Below are 26,247 nucleotides of genomic sequence, written 5' to 3'. Positions count from 1 at the left end.
CAGGCTGTGTTATAAAAGTTAATTCTCTACTGCCATAGATTCAGTAGGAAAATGTGGGTTCAATTTAGTGATGCCATAACGTTAGGAGAAAAATCTACTGCCAAGATGAAATTCACATTGGTGTAATAAATAGTCTACTCCCTCAAGTGAGTTAATATAGAGATATTTATGGCATGTCTTAGTAAATCAATTTTGCTTTAAAATACAGATAGAAATAAGGAAGGTGACTTCAAATTGTACCTATACAAGGTGATGTGCAGCAGTGAGTGCTGAGAAAGCTACCTATTGTGGGGGAGAGGGCGGATGGTCCTTTAGATCCAATCATCCCATTTTATTACTTTCCTTAAAAGGAATTCATAGGATAATTATTTGATTCTCTAGCTTTCACAGAAGGCAGATGAGTGTGCAACACCCCTTCCCCCACAGCGACCTCACTTCCAGCAGCAGTCTTCCTTTACTGTTACATAAAGGCAGCTGGGTGATGTGTTATAGCCAAGACCTCCTTCCTGTTTTGCCAAAAACACTGAATCCTGCTTAAGTGTCCTTAATGTGCGGGTACTTCCTGCCTTCTCTTAGATCATTTGAATCACTCTTCCCTTGCTCCTGACCAGCAATCACACTGGCCTTCTGGCTCTTCTAATAGGTCAAGTGCATTCCTGTCTTGCTCATCTTTGGCACTTGCCATTTCCCCCGACGTGTGTGGGCCTTACTCAGACCTCTGCAGGGCCTACTCCTTCATTTCAAATGTCATCTCATCAGACAGGAGTTTCCTGATCCCAACTCCATCTGTCTCTCTCCTTACCCAACTTTTCCTCAAAGTTTCATCATATGTTATTTATTTTACTATCTGCTCCCTCTTTCTCTGCCTGATACAATGTCAGATGCATGAGGTCAGGGATCTTGTCTTTTGTTCACTGCTGTAATTCCAGCACCAACAACAGTGCTTGTAGCACATATAATTATTGAATGGTTAAATAAAGTAATCACAAATGCATAAGGCACATTACCTAAAAATTTGGAATAAGAGCTAATTTTTATTGAGTGTGTTCCATGTTAGGTATTTTTCTAAGCACTTTATATATATTAATTCATTAAATGCTGGCAATATCACAGAGGCTGAGTAATTTATCCAGTGTTACACAGCTCATAAGCAGCAGTGCAGGGAATTTAACCAGGTCTTGCTCCAGGGTAGACACCCTTTTCTTTTCTCCTGCCAACAATAATAATGGGGGGACAGTGGATGTGAGAGGAGGGAAAGGTATGGATGTTTGGCATGTGGTTACCATACTTAGTCAAATTTTCCATAATAAGTCAGCCCTTTACTTCGTTATCAGAATGATGAACAATCAGTGGGAATGACTTTGCCAATGTTGCTTTGCCTATCTTGGTCCTAGCCCCCTTGGGTGTATAATCTAAATGAATATTGCTATTTATTTATTTTTTTATTGTTGATAGTATTACAGATATTTCTCATCACTCCCCTTCGCCCCTCCTCTGAGCTCCTACCCACCCCCTGGATATTGCTATTTAAAGTAGAATAAAGGGCTATCCGGAATTATCAAAAAGTCAAAAATGCTTCCAGCCAAGTAACGTCACTGTAATTGCTTAATATAAGTCATCACATCAACAAACTTAAAAAGAAAAATCACATGATCATAATGATGAATGCAGAAAAGCATTTGATAAAATTCAGCAGCCATGCATGATAAAAACTCAATAAACTTGAGAAAGAATATCTACAAAAACCTTATAGCTAATAATCATACTTAATGGTGAAAAACATGAGCTTTCCCAATAAGACAGGTACAAGGCAAGGATATTCTTTACCATCAGTCCTTTTCAACATTGTACTTTAAAAGTTCTAGCTAATATAATAAGACAGAAAATAAAATGTATTTAGATTGGGAATGAGAAAATGGAATTGTCTTTGTAGATGACATGATCATCTATGTAGAATATATGAGATAATTGACAAAAACTTCTAGATCTAATAAGCAATTATAGCAAGGTTGCAGGATACAGATTACTATGCAAATGTCAATTGCTTTCCTAAATACCAGCAATGAACAAGTGGAATTGGAAATAAAAACCACAATATTATTTACATTAGCACCCCCAAAAATGAAATACTAAGGTATAAATCTAACAAAACATATACAATATCTATATGGAGAAAACTTCAAAATTCTGATGAATGAAATTCAAGAACTAAATAAATGGAGAGGCATTCCATGGTAATGAATAGGAAGACTCAATATTATAAAACTAGAGGGGTCTCTCAGCCTGGCCAGCGCCCTCTTGTAGTCTGGGGCTCCTTGGGGTATGTCAGACTGCTGGTTTTGGCCCAATCCCCACAGGCCGGGCTGAGGGATCCCACTGGTGCACGAATCCGTGCACTGGGCCTCTAGTATGCATATATGATCTTTGGTTAATCTCTTTCCACTCTCCCCCCTTCTCCCTTCCCTCTGAGATTCATCAGTCTGTTCCATGTTTCCATGCCTGTACATTGAGCGTCTGACCCCTGTTGGTCAGTATGCATTGTAGCTACCAGTCGAATGGTTGAACTGTCAAACAATTGCTTAGGCTTTTATATATATAGATGTCAGTTTCTCCCAACTGGATCTGTAGATTCAATGCCCTCCTTGTCAAGGAACATGGTACTAACTCAAGAAAAAAATAAGAGCTCATCTAGGCTGCAGTCTCATAGGTTGGACGTGACAAATACTTCAGTGACTGTGATTCAAAACTGGCTTAATATTCAGTGTTTTGGATCCATTCTAATTCCTTTTTATTGTGAATGAAAAGCATTTTACACCAATATTTCAGTTAGTTTTTATAAAAGGTGAATAGGTGTTTATATTTAAGCCATTTTTGTAGTCACTAAAGAATGAATAGGTGACTAAAAAGAAACTATTTAAAGTAAATGTTTCTGCCTAGGATGAAGGAACCTGAATTCTCTATCACAACTTATCAGCACACTTCAAAAGAGACTTTGTAAAGATAAGAAATTGAATCACTTTCTGACAGCTTTAACTCTGCAAAATAAAACCGGGAGAGAAAATGAAATGCCCTTCTGAAATATTTAGCATATCAATATATAGCTACAGTCATTAGTCCTAAAGGTGCATTTTGGGAAAAAAAAAATTGAATCTCCATTAAAAATTTTCTTTGGGTCTAAATAAGTTGTCTAACACAGGAGAAATGTAAAATTTTCCTCAGTTCAGTGGTTCAAGAAAATAGGAGGATTTCAGGAGTTTATGTTGGAAGGGTATAAATAGAGTGGTGCATATTTAAAGGGCAATCCCATGGAAGAAAAAATATACTTATTTTTGTTGCTCCAAAAAGCAGTACTGGCACTAAACTAAAAGACACACCAGCTTTACTTCAACCTAAGAAAGAGCAGCGAGACAACTGGAGGAGTAGAAAGAAAATGGAAAGTTTCAATCCCAGCAAGTGTGAGTGCTCCATTCCTTGAAATGTCCGAGCTGATGTTAAGTAGCTGGCTGGTTGAGGGTCTGGGGAGTAAGAGATTGGGCAAGACGACCTGTGAGGCAGAGAATTAAATGGATAATCCATCCAGTCTGTGGTGTTTTGTTACAGCAATCTGAATGGCTAAGACAGTGTTCTCTCCGTCTTCCTGGGCCTTGAATAAAGCTCTGAGCTGAATTTGAATTCATACATCTCTCACTGGCTCAGCCAGTTTTTGCAGCCCAGCCCGCTGAGCTCCTTCGTGTATCAAGGAGGTCTTTTAGAGTTCCCAGGAAGTGATGCATGCAGCTTTTCTTCCAGTCGACTATCATCTCAGGGCACTGTCACTTTGGGATCCCTGATTCTGGGATGGGTTTCTGGTTTCCCAAAGAATGGAGAAAGATGCTCTTCATTGTGGAGGACAAGTCACATAAGTTCACTAACCTCCCCACCTGTGTTCAAGCATGCCTTCCAGATACAGGGTTGGAGCTGACTCCTTTGGCACCATGCGTGGCGATGAAACCTCTGTAGGGAGAGAACGGTGCTGTCCCCTCTGGTCAGCAGCTGTCCCTTTCGCCTTCACAGTTTCCTGACTAGGTTAGGTCATCTGATTATATCAGGTGATTTGGCACTAAAACTTCTTATTGCGCTTTAAAAAATGCTGACAAATCACTTAGAGACTGGACTCCCAAGTCCTCTGTCTTCTATCCTCTGTGTCTAACAAAACATAATGCACATACTGTGTGCTCAATAATGTTTTGAATAGCTAAATCTGTAATTGCACCAACACGTTCCAAAGGTGAATTGCTGTGTCGAGGGTCACAACTAACATCACCTCTAAAATCATGAGTGGTAGTGAGTTGAGGGGGAGACGTGCCATCCATTGAAATTTTGTGGACTAATCCAGAGTCTCTCCAACTAAGTTTTATTTACTGGACCCACACATCTTTTTTAAAGAACTGCAATATTCTGTATTTTCATTTTAAAGATGAATTAAAAACTATAAGCATATTCTGGATCATAGGGTTGACCATCTGATCACTGAGAACTATCACTCGATTCCAGTGCCCATAGGTGTTTAAGATTGTGCTGGTGCCACTTAGCTTAGTTTCAAGTCAAAGAGAAGGGAAACAGCTGTACCTAATTACTTCAGTGACATGTTAGCAACAGTCTCCTTTCACTGTAGGATCTCAGTTTCTCAGTAGTTAAATGGAGAACCGTAATAGAGGGCCATTTGAGGACATACATAATAGCCTAGGCACGCTGGGTCCGGAAGAGCTCATACTCTTAATTGTCAGCACTACATTTACACTAACAATTTAGTTTTAGCCAAACCCACATTCATAATTGCATTAAATTATTGCTGAAAATTTAATTTTTTATTGTTTTATAATTAAATTTTTTTATAATTGAGCAAAATTTGTCTAATTTATTTAATAGTTAGACTAGTGCATTCAAGACACAGATTCACTGTGCTAGAGGCAGCCTAAGTAATCAATGGACAGCTGTTGAGTTAAATCAATTTGCACCCAAGTATTAATTTGAAAATTTAAAAAATTAAGTTACAAAGCATAGTGATATTCACAGTATTTTCTGGAGAAAGGAATTTTATAATAACTTCACAAAATTCTTTTTTAATCTTGTTTGTTTTTTTCCAAATCAAAAAGGAAACCGTTATGTTTCTATTGGGTTTTTAGGTTGAAAAGTATTTTATGCAGCTGTACTTGGAAAGATACTCCTAGAGATCCCACATGTGATAGACTTATTGGAGCCAAATGCCAGCAAGGCAGACTGAATGCCAAGCTTGGCTATGGAGATTCAACACTGATTTTGGACCCAAGGAAGAGTTCTTGTACAGTCATATTGAACAGAAAGAAATGAAATGATTTACAGTTAAATTAGAAAATATTGAGAATTCTGCACTCAGACCCCTGGCCTACAGGTACACTTAGTTGACTGTTGTCAAATAAGTTTACATAAGTCATATGGAATGTTGTTTGGGGAACTCAGATTTTGTGTAAAATGATATTTAGAAGATTTAGACAAAATTATGGCTTGGAATTGATTTGTATCAGTCTTGTTCACTTTTGAAGTTTTAAAAATGGAACCATAGTCAGGTTCCATCAGATGGTAAGAAGCTTAAAATTGATTCCTGTGAGGAGGAACAAAGATCCCATCAATACTGGGCATGGAGTATTGATCGGTGTCTCTACTAGATGCCTATTTCTAAGTGCCTGGAGAAAGGGTGAGTGAAGAGGCTATAACTCTGTTTTGCTGTGTCCCTCTTGATACCAAACAGAAAGAGAAACAAGCAAGCCAAGAACTGTGATACATCCAAGTTTGAAATATGGGTAGAATCCAAATGACAGATGTATCAATCTAGAAAGAGTTTTCTGTTTCAGAAAGAAAAATACATCCCAATAGCTTTTAAATATTTATTATAATAAAAAATCAGAATATAATTGTATACTGTCTTTCCAATAATAAGTGATAGTTAGACAACACTAAAAAAATATGTTACATTTATTAGTTTTTTATACTTGGCTTGGGGAAACATTTTTCACATTCAAATTATGAAAATAATCGTAAGAGTTAGAAGTGAGCAAACCCACCACATAAGCCAGCATCCACCAGGCTGTGTCCGCACTCTGTGTAATACCCAGAGGGCAGGGGAGACCAGCAGCTGCACTGAGCTTACCTTCAGAGCTGTTGTAAAGATTGGCTAATGTTTTCAAATTGACTTTTAAAATGAAAAACTTATCAAAACAATAAGCATTGTATATAAGGGTCAGTTTGCTTATTTCTCTTTCTGTTTCTTTCATCTCCTTTACTTCATTTGCTTCACTTCCCTTTTCTTTCACCATCTGAATGGAGTCCCATGTGAACAACCAAACTTTGTTTATTTTCAACTGTTCAGTGAGCTCGTGAAAATAAAGAGTGTGATGGGCTTTCTTTCGACACTCAATGAGTGACACTCCCGGCCCGGGATATGTCTGCTTCATGGCAAAATAAAACACAAGATCCATCACCAGTCCAGAAAAGAAAGCACATTGGAAGGGGCCTAAATGCCTTCTGTAGAAGATAGCTTCACAACACAGAAAGAAAATCTTTAATAGGCATAGAGTATTAGGATTTAGGAGCGGGTTTGGGTAGACACTGGGTTTGCAAAATTAGAGTTGTAGGAAATATTTATAAACTCTGTAAGAGTATATTGCTCTGAATAAGAGACAAGCCATTTAGATAGCTAGCTATTCTCTCTTCTCAAAGTCATGACTTGTCATTACTAAGTTTAGACTAGAACATGTTTAATTCTGACTGATTGCCTAAATTTAGTCTCACATTGTGTGATTTCTAAGAATGATTAAAAAATTAGTATGAGCCCTAGCTGGTTTGGCTCAGTGGCTAGAGTGTTGGCCTGCAGACTGAAAACTCCCGGGTTTGATTCCAGTCAAGGGCACATGCCTGGGTTGTGGGCTCCATCCCCAGGAGGGGGCATGCAGGAGGCAGCCGATCCATGATTCTCTTTCATCATTGATTTTTCTATCTCTCCCTCTCCCTTCCTCTCTGAAGTCAATAAAAATATATTTTAAAAATTTAGCATGGTATTTTAACCATCAATGTTCTATAACCAACAGTAATCAGAAACCTGATAGTAAACATGTGAATCAAATTAATTTTTTTAAAAAGGCTTATCTAATATTGTGTAACTTTCTAGAAGAAATTTAGAAAAAAGGAAACATTTAAATATTTTAAACATTTTGTATTATAAAAGGAAAAACAGTCAATATTGAATTTAGTAAAACAAGTGATAAGAATTTAGACTTATTCTTGTTTATGTCAGGTTCATTATATTAATTTATTCTATTAATATACAGTAGATAATATGAGAATATAATTATTCACATAAATTATTATACAGTTTTCAGATATTCTGGTTTATTAAATCTCAAATATCAGAAATATGTACCAGTTGTTTTATCATTATAACACTTTGAAACTAAGGGACAGTATAAGCATCATAGTAAATACTTTTCTGGAAGAGCAAGATCTACTAGTCTAAATATATAAAGGGCTAAGCAACTGGCCAACCAGCCAACTGGCTGGTAGGTATGATGTGCACTGACCACCAGGGGGCAGATGCTCAACGCAGAGCTGCCAAGCGACAGCAACTTTGCAGAGTGCCCTCTTGCACTTCAGGACCCCTCGGGGGATGTCGAACTGCTGGCTTCAGCCGATCCCCACAGGCCAGGCTGAGGGACCCCACCTGCCAGAGGGACCCCTCTCACTCCACTCACTCCGCAGATGCCCTTCAAGCCTTGGTGCTGCCCCAGGTGCAGCAGGCTGGGGAGGGACCCTAGGAGGTTGGCTGCAGGGCATGTCCGGCCCATCTTGCCCAGTCCTGCCCCTTCTAATTAATTTCCTTTCAATGTGCACGAATCTGTGCACTGGGCCTCTAGTATATATCTAAAAGCCTAAGCAACCGAACGACCAGAACAACCGGTCAACTGGTCGCTATGACATGCAATGACCACCAGGAGGCAGATGCTCAATGTAGGAACTGCCCCCTGGTGGTCAGTTCGCTTCCACAGTGGGAGCGCTGCTCAGCTGACCGACCCTTCCCTGGTGGCCCACCAGGCTGGTGGCAACCACTTGCTCCCTCAGTAGTCCTGCAGGTCCAATCTCCAGAGAATGGGCCAGGCACTGATGGACCAGCACCACCAGCAGGATAAGACAGCCCAACAGCGCCGTCGGCCTCCTGAAAGTCGGCCTTGGGCACTGGGGCCACTTCCCCTCCCTAGATGCTCTGCAAGGAAGAAACAATAAAAAAGCGGCCACCAGGTGGTTCCCAACAACTAGTGCGAATGTCATCAGGATGGATCCAGATCCCGGGCCATCAAGGGCATCCCACTGCCCGCCTGGAGGGCCAATCACATCCTGGCCCTCTCACCCCCCTCCGGACCCCACCCATGCATGAATTTGTGCACCAGGCCTCTAGTTTATGATAATGGAACTGGTGAAAGAATCCATGAACTAATACAATGAAAAGTTAACCCATGAACCTACTGTTATTCCAAACTTTTCTTTTCTCTGCTTTTTTTTTGATAACTAGAGCTCCTCTTCATTATAACTTTCTCAGAATATTATAAAGAGTTCAGATTAAACTCACTAGCCTGTTAAATTCTCAAAGTAAAATCGTCAGAAAAAGTGGTGGGAGGGGGTGATAAAGGATGTAACAATTCAGAGCAGAGTTGACATTTATTGAACAAATAAAACTAAAAAATCTTATATCTGCAAAGTGCTAAAACTTTGATGATGAGTTCAGTTAAAATTCCCAGTGAATGAATTCATCCAAATTGACCAATTCAATGCCCTCATCTATAATATTGAAACAAATATGTACCTTGAGGCATGGGTTTTGGGTATTGCTTTAAAAAGCACATTGACAGCATCTCTTGCTGCACAGCATTTTGAAGTTAAGGTTGTTCAGAAGCACCAGCTGTGTGTACCAAATGCATTAGATAAAGGGTGTCCCAAAATTCACGCAAGATTTGAATTTTGTGTGAGCATTAACAACAACAACAACAAAAAATAAAAGCCTAATTTTACTTAGTTTATTGAATCAGATTCTAATATCTGTTGCTCTTTGATTTCAATCATTCAATTTGATAAGCATTACCAAGTACCAATTATGGCCCAGGAGCAGGGACAATGAAGACCACGGCTTTGCGTATGTGCCAGCAAAGCTGTGGAGGCCATTTACCCGATGTCCTATTCCATACAGAACCCTATACTGTACACTTTATGAATCAATAAAAAACTTACAATTTTTAATTATAAACCTGTGTTTTCTATCAAAATTACTTCTTGTGTGAATTTTGGGACATGCTTTATTTAGAAACATTGTTGCTAACCCTCTCAAGTGACTGACTTAGCTTTACTTTGCAAATGAGAAATGAAGTTCAAGAGACCAGGTGAAGTGATGAAGGTAAAAAGGCTGGTAAGTAGAACAGGTAGAATTTGAACCCTGCTCCATCTGACTTGAAAACCCAATTCTTGCTACTGTACAGTGCTGCCTCCTAACTAGGAGCCAGAGTTTTTATCCTGACACATTTTTCAAATTTATTTTACTGCCTAATCCGTTTTGGGGATAAAAGACTAATAGGGTCAAGTCAGGAATGTTGTTTATAAGAAATAAAAAACCTGTCAAGTTATAAAAGTTCAAATAAAGCAAACAATGTTTTACCTACATTATTGGGATAAAATAATTATTCTGTTTTAATAGGCTGTGAGTTTGGTAATTTATATACTACACTAGAACTTTGGGGGTAATGTAGTAATAAATATCTCCAAACTGAGAAATTGAGTATTTATCCTTTTCCTACTTACATTTTAGGATAAAAATTAAGTTGTTACTGTGAATGAAAACACTACAAGCATTATGTAGTTTATAGGTATCTTGATTCTAATTATTACTATGTTTCACTTACAGGGAATAAAGCCATGTTTCTAATTCTTAGTGGACTTATTTAAAGTTCAAACTCTATTCAGGTTCCTCTCATGAACATTAGCTTGTCAAAAGAATATTTAGGTGCTGCGGTTGAATGTTTGTGTCTCCCCTCTCCCTGCACCCCTGCCTTCCCGCCAATTCTCACGTTGAACCCTAACCCCCAAGGTGATGGTATTAGAAGGTGGGCCCTTTGAGAAGTGATAAGTTCCTGAGGATGGTGCCCTTACTTTCAGATTGAGTTACTTCGATTTTGCAATTGGCCCAATAAAATTATGTTTTTAACTTATCAGTTGAGTCTCTGAAAACAAGCAGAGCATGATGGTTGAGACCTTGAACTTTAGTGTCTATCAGCGTCCTAGTTCCTCCTAGTTGAGCAACCTTGGGCAAATTGTTTCATCCCCCAGTGACTGACACGGAAGCACTGCACATGTTGCAGCTCCCATGCTCTTGTCGATGACTTTCAATTCATTGAAGAGGGTGGTGCCAGTCTTGAAGGGGCTCCACAAGAAGAGTGGAGAAATATCGCAATGTGCAAGGTGCTGTATTTTTGTTCAAATAAATAATCTCCCTCAACAAGCAATATTTCTAAACATCTTACTTGATTTGCTACCTAGATGCCCCTGAAATTCCAATTTTGATAAGCCCTTTTCTTTAAATGCCTCCAACTAAATTTTTATTGAATGTTTTCAAAGCGCCACAGTTTTGGAGATAGGAGGATAATTGTTCCATAAACACATTACTATCCAGGAAAACGGGCTGCCTGAAAAAAAAAAAAAAAAAAAACCTTGGGAAAATAAGAACAATAGACATTGAGTCCATTTGGCTCCCCCACCTCTCCTTCGGGAATATTAAAACAAGCTGTTAGACAGAATGACATAAAGTAAAAATGTGTTACTTAAGTGATTTGGGAAATGATGACAATTTGGTTAAGAAAGGATTTATGCTTTATGTGGAATTTCTGTGAATAATAAACTAGTCATCGAAATTGCCATGACTGAAAATCTTAAGTTTCTCAGTTTTGTGCATTTAGTTATTATCAAGAATATCTATATGATATGAAAATCATTTTTAAAAGTATCCTAAAGTCTTTTCTTGCTTAAATACCCTTTCTAATAGCATAGTAGCAATAGCACAGTTGGACATTATGTTGTTGTCATACTATGGGAAGATTATTTTTTAAATTTAAGTATAGTTGGTATACATTATATTATGTTAGTTTCAAGTGTATAATTCAGTGACTCAACATTTCTGTACTTGACAATGTGATAACTTCACTAAGTCTAATAACCATCTGTCATCATGCAAACTTATCACAGTATTATTGACAATAGTCCCCTTCGCCCTTTTCACCCATCACCCCAACTCTTCCCTTCCGGTAACTGTCCCTTTAGTTCTCTGTTTCTGTGAGTCATTTTTCCTTTTGTTTTACTTGTTCACTTTTTTTTTATTTTTTAGATTCCACATATAAGTGAAACCATACAGTCTTTGTCTTTCTCTGCCTGACTTATTTCACTTAGCATAATGCCCTTTAGCCCTCTAGATCCATCCAAGTTGTCACAAATGGCAAGAATTCATTCCTTTTTTTGCTGCATAGTATTCCGTTGTGTCGCTCCCCCCTCCTATCTATCTATATATCTATCTACCTACCTACCTATCTACCTATCATCTATCTATCTATCTATCTATCTATCCATCTACACACACACACATACACACACACACACACACACACACACACCACCTCTTCTTTATCAGTTTTCTATCAATGGACATCTAGGTTGCTTCTATGCCTTGGCTATTGTAAAATAATGCTACAGTGAACATAGGGGTGCATAAATGTTTTTAAATTAGTGTTTTTCATTTCTTTAGATAAACACCCAGGAGTGAGATTGCTGGGTCATATGGTGTATCCATTTTTAGTTTTTTGAAGCATCTCCACACCGTTTTCCATAGGGACTGCACCAGTTTGCAGTCCCACCAACAGTGCACAAGAGTTCCCTTTTCTTCACATCCTGCCAGCACATGTTATTTGTTGACTTTTTGATAATAGCCATTCTGACTGGTGTGAGGTGGTATCTCATTGTGGTTTTGATTTTCCTTAGTATTAGTGATGTCAAACATCTGTTGGACATCTGTATGTCTTCTTTAGAGAAATGTATTTTTATGTCCTCTGCCCATTTTTTGATTTGATGGTTTATTTTTTATTGTTATTGAGCTGTATGATTTTCTTACATATTTTGGGAAATAGTCTTTTATAAAGTATGGCATTTGCCAATATATCCTCCCATTCAGTAGGTTGTCTCTTTGTTTTGTTAATAGTTTCCTTTGCTGTGCAGAAGCTTTTTAGTTTGATGAAGTCCTATTTGTTCATTTTCGCTTTTGTTTCCCTTGCTCAAGGGGACATAAAAAAAAATGTCAAATAGTTTAGTAGGGAAGATTAACTTAATTGATTCTTCCTTTTTTCTCCATTTTTATTTCTCTACTGGCATACCATGAGGCATTTTATATGAGAAATAGGAACAAATAGTGAAAATTATACTTTACTTTTTTATCTGGGAGCTTCTTATTTACTCACTTGCTTGACATTCTGGACCTCCCTGTACACGTTCTAGTAAAATTGGAATTGCAATTACTTTCAATTACTTGTTATAGTAATTACCCTTATAATTGGATAACAATTCCTGAATTGCCTGCATAAGTCATATGAAATGTATAATTATATTTACATTATATTTGTATATCTTCTATTACTTATCTTTATAACTACTGACCAGTTAATTGGTCTAATAATATAAAAGATATATTTCAGAATCACAGCAGACTAGATATATCATTACTAATAAAACAAAGAATACTAAGTAACATTACATTTTGCATTTTCTTATAACATTTCAGAATAAGAATCAAAGTTCACAGAGTATGTATTTATTTTCAATTACAAACATTAGTGCTCAAAATATATTATGAAATACCTAAAAGGAAAAGCAAATAAGTTTGATATTAATGCCATCATGCATTATGTTTCTATGTCTATATTTTTTAGGAAAGACCATTTGAGAGTTTTAATAGTTTTTTTTTCAGAATTTTAAATATAATAATATATTTTTACTTAAAATCAGCAATTCTATAATATCTAAATCATGCCGTATAAAAGCCAAAACAATAAATGGAAGTTTGTGGGGAAAAAAACCCCCACAAAAACATGACTTGAAATATGATAATCATACAACAATGAATTCAATTAAGAAATAGTTAAGACTCCTTGGAAAAGTTTTATTTACATGCTAGATGTGGTTACCACTGCAGACCAGTTTTAGTTTTCCAAAGCAGAAGGCCGAGAGAAAAAGTTCTATGAACAAATCCTACGATCATTTTAAGAGATCAATTAATTTGTACATCAGAAAAATTTTAGACTAAGGTAGTTAAAACTTCACATAGCAGTATTTATATTCCCTGGTAAGTCACTGAATATATTTCTTCTATGCCAAAAGGCATCTTACCATCTTTATGCCTTTTATTGGCTTTTCCAATCATGTATACATTTGTATTCAGTATTGTCCTTCTAAAGAATTTTAAAAGCATTGTTAAAAGAGTGAAGAAAGGTCTTTATCTGTCCTATTATAATCTCTTCAAGGACTCCATGTTCTTATTTCCCACATCAACCTTGTTCTCAGATCATCAACTTGCTTATTTGCAAATTTCAGCATGCTGTTTAAATACTAAAACACAAGGCAATTTAATATCTAGTTATGAAAAAGCCATTTGTTATCCAACTTTGTATTTACCACACAGGGTTCTGTTTAAAACAAACAAGCCAAGCTCCGTGCCCCACCAAACTTAAACCTAGAAAATATATCATTCTTGGAGGTAGTACTGAAGTAAGACATTCAAATTGCAACTATTTATTGGCTGTTACGAGTACATCGGTGCTATATTAAAGCACTAAAGTAAAGCATTGAAGTGGGGGGAAATAAGGAAAGAGAGACCAAGTTATGTTTTTATGCTTAAATGCCTTACATTCGACTGTGTTCTACTGGAGGACTCAAGTGATCAAACCCCCCTTGGGAATGCCCCACCCCTGATGGGGAAGCATGCCAGCTCACCTTCCTGAGGCTGCAACCTCAGAATATAGTGCTTTCAGATTTCTAAGGAAATCTCAGGTTTTTCCATCCTTTACCTCCCACTCCTCCTAATCAGGTGGAACTTGATGGGGCTTTGTTATTCCTCACAAAAATATACAGCTTTATGAAGAAGGATTGCTGTGGGGCTGCCTGTGGTTCATTCCTTCATGCTGGTTCTATATCTTGTAACATTTTTCCCAGCATTTGTGGTACTCCTCTCACTGGCAACATTCTCTCAATTGCCATCTGTGGGCAGATTGAACCCTGCTAAAAGCTCACCTCTCTCTGGTACCAAGTAATATGACCTGTAATTTGGGAATTTCAGTATGCCTCATAATTCCACTAGTTATCACAACTTAATTTCAATTTTCCCAAATCTTATGCAATGGAAAAAGCAAAGAAATGAACATAAAGCATCTGACTAAGGCAGCAGCACAACTATTGCGATGCCCGGGGCTATAGCATTGAAAAGTCTAACAGCGTTCGGTATGCTCTGAACCACAGAGCAAGGGCAAGATGGGCGACATACAACCTAAGTCAGCCACCTGACAGATGCTTCCAGGGGACAGACAGTGGATGGGGTGGTCTTCCATCAGGTACATCTGTGAGGCAGCCGTCAGTTTCAGAACCACGAGGAAAGGGGTCTCTGATTAAACGAAGGCCTGGCGAAGGAAGGAACAAAGTTTTGGCAGTATTTCAGAGAGTGTTTTGGCTCCCACACAGTCCCACATTTCAGCGTGTTAGAAATCAGAGTTTTCGAAAGACTCTCCACAGCTGCTCCTAAACTAGATGCCTGCTGACCAAGCCATTCTCTGATGGAGTCCGACTCTCAGATCTGCAGCCTCAGTCAGGTGCAATCCGACCTGGTGGGAAATAAAATGTAGAGTTCAGCTAAAAGTCAATACCCAGCAAGCGAAAGATACACAGCAACATCCTCTGGTGGCGTCTTCTCTCTTTTTGGCATTTGAGACACAGTGCAATACTGCAGCCACAGTGAGGATGGATGCCCCTCGCCTTCCCTAGCTGTCACTAGAGAGGGCACTAGAGAAGGCTGGCCCCCAGTCAGAGGGATCAGCAACACCAGGGACCTGGGTAGAAACACGGATTCTGGGGCTGTGCTCCCGACCTGCTGAATCCGAAACTCTGGGTGGAGCCCGGCAACCCGTGTTTTCAGAATCTCTGCCAGTGATTCCAGTGCGCCCTAAAAATTGAAGAGTCCCTTCTCTACAGTGTCAAATAAGGACCTAACTGCCTATTTCTATTTAGGTAGTTGGTTTTTTTTTTCGCACAAAGTGTGTATAATACGGTTGCTGCCCTTACCAAGCTTACAATTCAATTATGAATTAAAATAACAAGAATGATAATGACTGAACACATCATTACAGTGTAGATCCTTGATATTCATGAGAAAGGCATCCAGAGAGCTTCATGGATCCAAAAGATCAGGCTCCCACTATAGCCCTCTTGTGTTACTGAGATAAGTAGCAGACCGACGAAGTGAATTTCAGAAGTGAAGCAAGAGAAAACATGATGAAGAGTAACTTTATGAATGCCCGAGTCTTAAAATCAATTATAAAGTTATGTGATACGGATAGTAATGCTAATACAATTCAAAAAGTAAGGATATGCACAATCATGTATTCACAGCAAATATCATTGCACTCCTACTATGTACCTTTAGGTAGATTTTTAAAGCGTTCCCTCAAGCTATGAGAGAACCACACTTTTGCCAGATCACTTTACGGATGTGAGTCTAGTTGGGAGTGCGTATGAACAGTGCTGGGGAAGGAAGCCTGAGGATGCTGGTGCCCAGGGCTCCTTCAGGCTCAGACATCACGTGTTTGGCTGCTTTCTTTTGGAGTTTCCTTAGCTCCAGAGGGGTCTGGCAATTTGAGTTTAATCCTTTCTCGTGGCTGCCTCAGATTTCAGGAAGGTTGTAAAGTTCCCAGGCTCGTCCTTTGTGTGAATAATAACCTGGCCAAGGTGTGTGAGTCTGCAGCCCACATCCCAGCCCTATCTGACTGGAAAATCTGTAGTCTCCCAAGGTATGCAAAGAATCAGTTCTGCCCTGGGCTCATCTGCTGGACCTGACTGTGGGTTGGCATTTTACATTAGAGTTGAGGTAAAGCAGGAAAGACTGAAAGCACCACATATCTATTCGCCGTGTGTACTTTACTTAGATTTGCTTTTGAAATTCTGAAGCCTCTGCCAGGAGGGTAATTAGCCGCAGAGATAAGAGGCCACCTATGGCAGCTACATGTCTGCACTTAGGTATGCAGGAGAGAACTATCAATTTGATTAGAGCTACAGATGGTTTGCTGGTCCACATAGCTCACTTTCAGGAGGTAGGAAGTTAAAAGGGAAATTGAACGGGAAAGAGCATGGTTTTTATCTCTATGTCACCATCAATCATGACATTTTAGAGGTGAATGTTCAGAGGTGCTTGTCACTGAGAGAGAATTTAAAACGCAGAATACAAAGACAGCCCTCTGGTGAAGGAGAATGTTATTCTAACCCGTTCTGCTCTCAGGAGAAAGGTGCTTCATCTCGATGTACTGTTACTTATCCTCATGTCACACAAACAGTGGGAGTCAAGAAAAAGCAAGACTGCCTACCGATGAATGCTTGAAATCAATACAGTACTAAAATAAGAAGGAAAATCTAGGTGTTGCTAGGCATTTTCTTTTGGCAAAGGAGATGGGCGGGGACAGGGTATTTGCTGGGACATAAAGCTGTGTTTGAGCCACAGAGAATGCTCTAAGACAGTGGTCGGCAAACTGCTGCCCATTGAGTATGGCTCTTCCACAAAATACCACGTGCGGGTGTGCATGTACAGTGCGATTGAAACTTCGTGGCCACACTCAAGGGGCCAAAGAGCCGCATGTGACTCACGAGCAGCAGTTTGCACACCACTGCTCTAAGAGGACCAGAGGGACAGTGTCCAAGGGACAGAGTCACAGTAAGCACCCAAGGGTAAGCAAGAATGCCTAGATGGAGTCAAGGGTTTGGAAAAGGAGTGAGAGGAAGAAGGTCCAAACAGTTAATCCCCTGAAGAGCTGGGGCAAGGGGCAAGAGAGGCAGAGTTCCACCGTGCTGCAGCGACATTTTTTAGGGTAGAAAAGTATAGCAGTGGTTAGTGACTTCAGAAAGCTGCCATTTAAGTGAGGTGGTTATTCTGGGGAACAGAGATGCGAATTAATGTGCCAAGCCCTGCTGATGTGGAGGATGTCAGGCCTGGTCTCTGACTCCAGGACGTTCTCAACGTTAATTGGAGAGATCATGCAAATACACACAGGCCTCCTGCCAGATTGCAGGCTCCTTATTCAAAGGAGGGTTTTGCTTCTGAGGCTTCCAGTACATTTTGTATGTTGATGACAATTTTGGCTTTTTTTTTAAGACTTCAAAATTGAGTAAGCGACAATAAGTTGTTATAATTTCCCTCAAAAAAATAATGCTGGAGACCCATGGAATCTTACAATGGAAAATGAGCATTTAGAAAGAGACTTAGAAATAACTCAATTACTGATGTTATAAAAGAGGCTTTGTGAATTAAAAGCAGACTTTGGAGGGGAAAGATAAGTTAATTTTCTAACCCTTTGAAGATAATGGTCCAAAATGTCTTAAAACCAAAACTGTTTATTGTGGTTCCCCTGGCCTAATCAACATGTATTATGATACACAATTTATTTTCCAGTGCAACAGAGTATCATATTCTTCAAAATAGCTAAATTATAGAGTAGAATGTCACCCTGGCTGTTGTGGCTCTGTTGCTTGGGCATTAACTTGTATACCAAAGGGTTGCTGGTTCGATTCCCCATCAGGGTACATCCTGGTTGGGGGGTTGGGGTGCAGGAGGCTGTGGATTGATATATCTCTCTCACATTGCTGTTTCTCTCTTTCTCTCTCTCCCTCCCCCCCTCTGGAAATCAATAAAACATATTTTAATAAAAAGAATAGAATACCACATTCTGAAGTTCTTTGTAGAGATTTTGCAGCCCAGAAAAGGAAAGCCTCATCCTAGGACCCAGTCTATTCAGCATCTCCACATAGATATCCACCTGTGACTTTACACCTCCACCAACATGTCTAAAATGCCTTTGAAACTTATCATGTCCCCAAGTAAATTCTACTTAATTGGCACTAGATTTTCTTTTCCCTGTTTCCTTACCTCCACAATGGCTCAGGACAGAAAATGGCGATATTGTCTCAAAGGGTAAGAGATCCTTCAGAAAGGACAGAAAACTCCTCCCTTTCTCTCACAAACTCAAGCCCAATTGATGAGATATACTATTGGCTCCAGCTACAGACTTTATCCAGATCAGTCCACTTCTTATGGCCTTTTCCACATGGCCCTCGAATGATGTTATAAATATCCAAATGGCCCTTGGCAGAAAAAGGGTTCCCCACCCCTGGATAGGAAAGAGGCCTCTCACCCTCTATGAGAGGTAAATACACGTCCAGGTGAAGACTTTTGTAGGTTCTATGTGAGGGGGAGTAGAAGCTCTTCATTCCAGATTACATAACTTTTCTGGATGACACAGAAGGGAGGTGAATTTCTTGAAAAAACTTTGAGAGGACTTGAAGAAAGGAAAACAACCAAGAAGCCCAAATTCAAAGTTAGGGACCTTTGTTTTATACTCACTACTCCTAGAGTGTCATGATTCTCCAGCATTGTTCAGCTGCGCATGGGCAAAATAATACAGGGTTAGGTCTGATTGGGCAGTAATAGCAGAAGGACATGGGTCCATGGGAACTGAGAAGACAGCAATCCAGCTGAGTAGAGCAGGAAGGGAATCAGGAGGGGCCAGATACCCAGGAGAAAAATTCTAGCAAATGGAGATGTATGTCTAATTAAGAGGAAGTGTTAAGGACATTGTAAGGTCCTAAAGGAGGTGAGTTTGTTGTTAGGGAACTGAACATTGTATTTAACAATCTCTGACGTAGGACAATTCTGAGTTCTCGGTCTTTGGGTTAGGGAAGGTGACGTGGGGGGAAGATATCCAGATCTGAGATGGAGGGACTTTGAAACCAGAGGATATCCACTCATCTACTGATGGGCACTTGGGCTATTTCCAGATCTTAACTATTATAAATCGTGGTACATTTACACTATGGAATAGTATGCAGCACTAAAAAAGAAGGATCTCTTACCCTTTGAGACAGTATGGAGGGACCGGGAGAGTATTTTGCTAAGCAAAATAAACCACTCAGAGAAAGACAAATATCACATGATCTCACTCGTATGTGGAATCTAATGAACAAAATAGATCCAGAGACATAGAAGCATGGAACAGACTGTCAAATCTCAGAGGGGCTGGATGGGTGGGAGGGAAGAGATCCAACAAAGAACTTGTATGCATATATGAATAACCCATGGACACAGGCAGTGGTGTGGTGAAGGCCTGGGGTGGGGGGCAGGTGCAAGCCAGAAAGGGTCAATGGGGAAAAAGGGAGACATATGTAATACTTTTAAGAATAAAGATTAAATTTTTTAAATTTAAAATTTAAAAAAAAAGAAGCAGTGGGTAAATATACATGAACATGAAAATCAGTCAAGATAATACTAACACTTGAGTTGAAGAAAAAAATTAAGCCTGAGCAAAGCTTTCATGGCAGAAAGATAACAGGTTAATATTTATAATCCCTTGTTATCTGAGGTGAAGTTTAGGAAGCTGTACTCTTAGAGAAAAAGGGGGATGTAATATTCTTAGAAGAGAAAAGGGTTTCATTTATGACAAGGAGGAGCAGGACACATTTTGTTGAGAGGGTGAGAATGTAGAAGAGTGTTTAATACAGAAAAGGAGCTTTAGAAAGCAGAGAAAAAAGTTTAGGAGTCTGAGTAAAACTCTTGTAGGGAATAAAATGATGTAACTATTATTGAGCTATATTTCCTGGCCTTGCCCACACACCCCTGGTTTGTATAGCACCTATTAACCTCTTACAGAAGTAGTGCTGTGTGGATTACTGCTTGGGAAACATTGGCAGAGCACTCAAGGATAGCAGGCTGTGAAGCATTCCGCAGTGGAGTTGGTGCCAAATCACGGTAAACTCAACTCTCAAGGTATCTGGAGGGCACTGCTTGAACGAGGATGAGCCAGATTCAGGGCCACCCAACTTGTTGGGTTGTTTCATGGCCACTTGTCTTTTCAGCTCAGCTAAATTGCAGCCTCTGTGAAATCAGGGACAGTTGTCATTTCTTTACATCTCCACAACATTTGGCTTATCATTGAGCATATTAATACATGTTAAATAAATTTTTCTTTTTACTGAAGCTGGCAGTGAGCAAAATAAATTTACAACTTATTTATTTATTGATTTTTTTCCCTGCCTTTGATGGAGATTTATTTTCCATTTAGGTTTTTAACCTAATGTTAAATGCTCAAATGTGTTGGAGCTCATTATCAGTGTTTAACAACTTTGACTTATACCTTTTAATATCTCATGTACCTACATGTGTCCTATCTTTGATAATTTTTATGAAGTGGGGCTAGGAAAAAGCTCAAAAAAGAATATTTTATATTGTTGATTAGTGAAGTATTTATCCTAGTTATAATTATAAAGAAGAAATAGTTGGGCAGATTTGAGACGTAGCTAAAGCATTCATTTAAAAGTTGGGTTGTTTTTTTCAAGTAAAATTTTAAAAATTAACTAGAAGTATAAAATCTATTTTAATGTTTTGAAGAACCTCCACACTGTTTTCCATATTGGTCACACCAATCTGCATTCCCACCAGCAGTGTGCTAGGGTTCCCTTTTCTCCATATCCTTGCCAACACTTGTTGTTTCTTACTTTATGGACAACAGCCATTCTGGCAAGTGTGAGGTGATACCTCATTGTGGTTTTAATTTGCATTCCTCTTAAGATTAGTGATGCGAACATCCTTTCATATATATATTTGCCATCCGGGAACATTTCTGCAGAAACTCGAAACACTAATTTGAGAGAATATATGCATCCCTGTGTTTATTGCAGAGTTATTTACAATAGCCCATCAGTAAATGAGTGGATAAAAAAGCTGTGGTACAAAAAAATATATTTTTATTCCTTTTCACTTCCTTTGTTATATTTGTTTTAGATCTAAAACAAGTATAATCTGAGGATTTTATTCTTTTCATTCATAGATGCAAATGTTGTTTGAAAATAACTAATCTATTAGGGTGAAAGTAATAAATGGTGGGATGAAGGATAAAGAATATATATATCTTCTTTACTTAGTACATAAAAAGTCATCAGCAATTATTTGTGGAACTCAAATATTTCATTTTATTTTATGATATTTAACTCTGTATGTTTTGACATAAAAACATTGATGCAAATGATGCCTGTTTAAGTAAATAATCAAATTTCAACCCTAATTACAAATTACTTCAATATATCTATGTTGGATAAGTCTGATAGTGACAGTGTATGTATATATAATTATTGTATAAATATAATTTTGCATGAAAAAAAAGCTGTGGTACATTTACACAATGGGATACTATGCAGGCATAAGAAAGAAGGAACTCTTACCCTTTGTGACAGCAAGGATGGATTCAAGGGTATTATGCTGAGTGAAATAAGCCAGTCAGAGAAAGACAAATACCATATGGTTTTACTTATATGTGGAATTTAATGAACAAAATAAACAAAATAGAAACAGATTCATAGACACAGAGAACAGACTGACAGCTATCAGAAGGGGGGGATTTGGGGGACTAGGTGAAAGAAATGAAGGTATTAAGCAGTACAAATTGGTAGTTGCAGAATAGTCAATGAGACGTAGATTACAGTATAGGGAATATAGTCAATAATATAGAAGTAAATAGGTATTAGACCAGGTGGCTACCACTCTGTAAAGTACATTATTTTCTAACCACTTTGCTGTATATATGAAATAAAGAATAATATTGAATATCAACTATAATTGAAAAATTTAAAAATGTATAAAATATACATATTTGGCCAAAAAATGTTATAACTGTCAGGAAGTTACCCTTGAGAATTCTTTAATTAGCTGTTACTTATTTACTGTATTAGCAAATGTGTTTGTGTATAGAAGGGAATACATGTAAGTATAAATGTATACTATATACAGAAACATGTAGAATTGAATATAGGAATACAAATGAAAATATAATTTATAATGTGTATTATTACACAAAAGGTAGAGAAAGACATGCATATGTTTGAATATACAGATGTCAAATGCAAATTATTACATGATTCCACTGGGGCATACAAAAGCAAAGATATAAAATAGTTGAAAATTTTAATTTTTAAGAGTGGTACAGTTATGAAATGTACTTGGTTTTTTAAAATGTTAATGCTATGTGTTATGCGTTTATTCATATTCTTCGGTGAGGGCATTTGCCTTCAGCTAAATACAAGAAAAAAGTAAGAGAACTGATAAAAACTCTAGTCTCCGTATTGTTTGATGTAATGTCCTCCAACATTAGCAGAGTTTAATCGGTTGTCCTTAGGACAGGGTTCCAACATTTACTGATGCACTCTACCTCCTTTGATAGCATAGTTCACAGTGTAATATAAACCCAGACTGTTTGAATTGGGTTGTGCGAGTCTATTTTTCTCAGCATAGAGATGTGGATAGAAAGGCTCAGAAATATACTGTCATAAAAGTACCTACACAGCCGTCCTCTCCTGAAGAAGCCACAGTGTCTGAGAGCCTAGGAAGTCACATGCATTAGGAATCTTTATCTCCACTATTGAGACTTACCTTGATCTGCAGGCCTTTGCTCAGGTTTGGTTTATTTAGAGAATTGTGTTTGGTAAACTTCTGTGTAGAATGGAAACCTTTTCATGCCCCTGGACCCAGAAATCAGGTGAATATGCTCTTGTTTTTATTCCACTCGCTCCCTTGTTGTAGTTTCAGTGAAAACATTTGCTTATAAACTGTCCTCCCGTCAGGCCAAGAAGAAAAGCAGTTTCTACCTAAACTAACCTTCCCATGTATACAGGAGAGAGAAAAAAAGAAAGACTTTTCAAGGGTAGTATAGCAAAAACACCATATTACAAAGGCTTTGGTACAATTTTATTTCTCCTTTGAAGACACATGTCTGATTTTAGAGTGTAGAAGTTAATAGTACCAATCCCCCATGGAATGTACTTCACACTTCTAATTATTTCTAATTATTTTTTAATTATTTAGACTTCAAGGAGACAACTTGGCAGAAAGAACAGAGGAGACGACACAAGTACTTCCTTCTCCAGATGAAATAATCCTGGATTCTTTGAGTGAGTTTTCAATCCCACAGTACCTACATAGCTGCCTGTCATATGTGTACCCCTCCTTCAGGATGAGGATCGGAAGGTTAAGGGCAAAAGAATATGGATTCTGAGGAGCAGGCTCTTAATGTCTGTGCCTGTTTTGGGTACAAACAGGTCAACCATATGTTGGCTGTTGACAAAATTTGTCACGAATTCCAGCTGGTTTGGGGTACTTTACATTGCTCACTCCCATTCTCACATCAGGGATCCCTTTATTCAGAATTGCCTTTCCCAGGAAGCCTCCTCTTCATTTCCCCTGATGCTGCCTGGTCTGTGTGTTTGTCCTCATTCTCTGTCTAATTTAACAGCCTTGTTTGTACTATCTCAAATAGTCTTTGTACTATCTCACCCCTCTTTAGCTCATTATCTCTTTTTACGAAGAAAGCTGCTTATGTCACCCCCCTTTTTTATATTACAAAATTCAAACTCCTTAGCTTAGCATATGAAGTTCACGGCTGGGCACTTCAAAATGGTTGCTGAATAATCAAGCCCGTGTAATGTCACTACGATGGCATTAAAGGTACATCACTGCTTCACCGTTCCGTATTCTAGCAGGAAGCAGCTGGACATCCAGCTGGGATAATTTACAGAGAAACAGTAGAAACATTTTTTTTTTTTACATCTGGATAGAGGAGGACATCTTAAACAAGATGGAAAAAATCTTAACTATGAAATAAAAAAAATCAACTATAGAAAGTTAGAAATTGTTCATCAAAGAATGCCATAAAAAGTGAATAGCTATTCCACAAAGTAAGAAAATATATTTGAAATATATTTGTAACTGATCAAATATTAATATTCAGAATACACACATAAAGAACATCTACAATTTTTTCTTTTTTGTTCAATCCCTCCATCCCCCGAACATCTATAATTGAATAAAAATCAAAAACAATAGAAAAATAAGCGACAGGTATGAATTGACATTTCATGGAAGAGGAGAAACACAATTGGCCAGTGAACATTTGAAAGATGCTTAATGTTCTGGTAACCAAGGGAAAGCAAATTCAGACCACAAAGAGGTGCTGTGTTATAACCAATTGTTTGCCATTAATTAACAAATTTGGCAAAACCAAGTGCTGGTGAAGACATAGATGAAAGAAAAGTCATACACTACAGGTGGGCATAAACAATTTTGGAAACTTTCCCATTATCTTAAAATCTTGAACATTTATATAATCTAAAACCCAGGCACTCCACTTCTAAGAAAATATCTTAGCGAAACAAGTCTTGTACCATGAAATGTGAACAACCCTTCTCAGTATGCTCCCGAAGAGGAAAATGGGTAGACATTGTGGAAGTGTTATATTGTAGGAAACTGAATGCATTTCAACTACACATAAGATGGATGAAACTAGTGGAGTGCTAATAAATGTTACCAACTGTTTCTTTGAAAAGAGAAAGCCCTGATTTGTAGAAATTGGTGGTTTCCATAATGTGCTCCCGCTGAAGTTGAATTCAAGTAACCAATCTGAAATGGCAGCGAGGACTCCCAACTGGAAGAGCAGGTTATAGCTCACAGCTGAATAAATCTTAAAAGCATAGTATTGATTGAAAAAAAGCAAGTCATAGAATTAAATTCATGCAAAAGCTCAAAACTAGCAAATCTAAGTAATATGTTCTTAAGAAGACATACATAAATGATAAAACTATATGTAAAGAAGGGAATGAAAAGCTCAAAATGGTGGTTATTGTCAGTGGGTAGAGGAAACAAGGAGGTGGGATAAGAAAGTTGTGCAAAGGTAAATGAGGATTATTTAAAAGTCCTAATTCTTAAATTAGGTGGTGTCTTGGGTGTTTATTTCATCGTGTTCTGTAATATAAATACACTACATATTATGCATAAATATATTTTGAATATGCTTTTTATATGTCAAGTATTACCCAATAAACGTTTAAACATAAAAGTGTGATGGGAACATACACCAATGCCAGTGTAGCACAATATAATGAAATAATGATAGTTTACATGCACTCAAATCTCTTATAGTACTAGTGACATGAAACACTTGAGACTTTTAACACAGCCAGCAGAAGTGGGGCAGTATGTTGGCCATTTGTTGGCCATTTGTTGACATAAGACAGATATTACTTAACTACTGGCCCATTATTTTTTAAAATTCTCTCAACACCCCCCACCCCCGCAATCCACCAATCTACAAATCTGTATCTTCAGCAATCATATTCATAATAACTGAGAATTATAGAAACTCAATTTTTTTGGAAATTTAAACAATACACCAGTAATATGTTGATTATATTTACTTGTGTCCACTGGGGGGAAATGTATTTATTACGTGTAAGGTCCTTTCTTAAACTTCTGCATTCTTGACATTTAAGTATCTGTAGATTTAATGAACAAATCTGAAAACATAAGTTTCTGATTCAATATATTCTTTTCCACTTACGTTAGAAAATAACTAGATTCAATAATTCAATATTATTGAAATTATTCGAAAGTGCTAATGTGATTTTTATTTCAGCTTTGTATCCACACTGAATTTGGCTCAAAAAATATTTCTATGAATGGGCATAATTTTGTGCATAAAAGCCTATTGTGACACACACAGCAAAAGTAAAAATAATGGCAGGAAAAAGGTGAATAAAGCTAAAGTCTAGAGTTTTCTAATTTCTAGCAGCATGCCCAATTACAACAGAGGTAGTTTGTAGTTCAAGTACTGCCAGAGACTTTGAATTTGACAAAATCACTTTATCTTTCTATGTTCCAGTTGCTTCTTCTCTAAAATGAAGTGATAAGATAAGCTCTAATATTTGATCAATTTAGAGAATCATTTTCCCCTCAGTGTATTTTGAAAATCATATAGACTTATAAAAGAGTAAGTACATAGGACAAAGTAGTTCGCACATATGCACACACCAATT

The 26,247-nt window shown here is 37.9% G+C and overlaps 1 protein-coding gene across 4 annotated transcripts in view; it reads left to right on the top strand.

Annotated features, from left to right (window-relative positions):
• Positions 1–26,247, top strand: part of CUNH8orf34 (chromosome unknown C8orf34 homolog) — a 249,830-nt gene that overhangs the window by 154,631 nt on the left and 68,952 nt on the right. For all 4 annotated transcript variants that reach the window (XM_070391951.1, XM_070391950.1, XM_070391949.1 and 1 more), the window contains one exon: positions 23,246–23,331. In XM_070391951.1, the coding sequence (XP_070248052.1) occupies positions 23,246–23,331 (86 nt within the window). The remainder of the gene's footprint in view (positions 1–23,245; positions 23,332–26,247) is intronic.

Source organism: Myotis yumanensis, unplaced genomic scaffold, assembly GCF_028538775.1.
Source record: "Myotis yumanensis isolate MYYU_CA2020_CCGP unplaced genomic scaffold, mMyoYum1.0.hap1 SCAF_15, whole genome shotgun sequence".
Taxonomy (NCBI): Eukaryota; Metazoa; Chordata; class Mammalia; order Chiroptera; family Vespertilionidae; genus Myotis; species Myotis yumanensis.
This window is presented reverse-complemented; position numbering and strand designations above follow the sequence as displayed.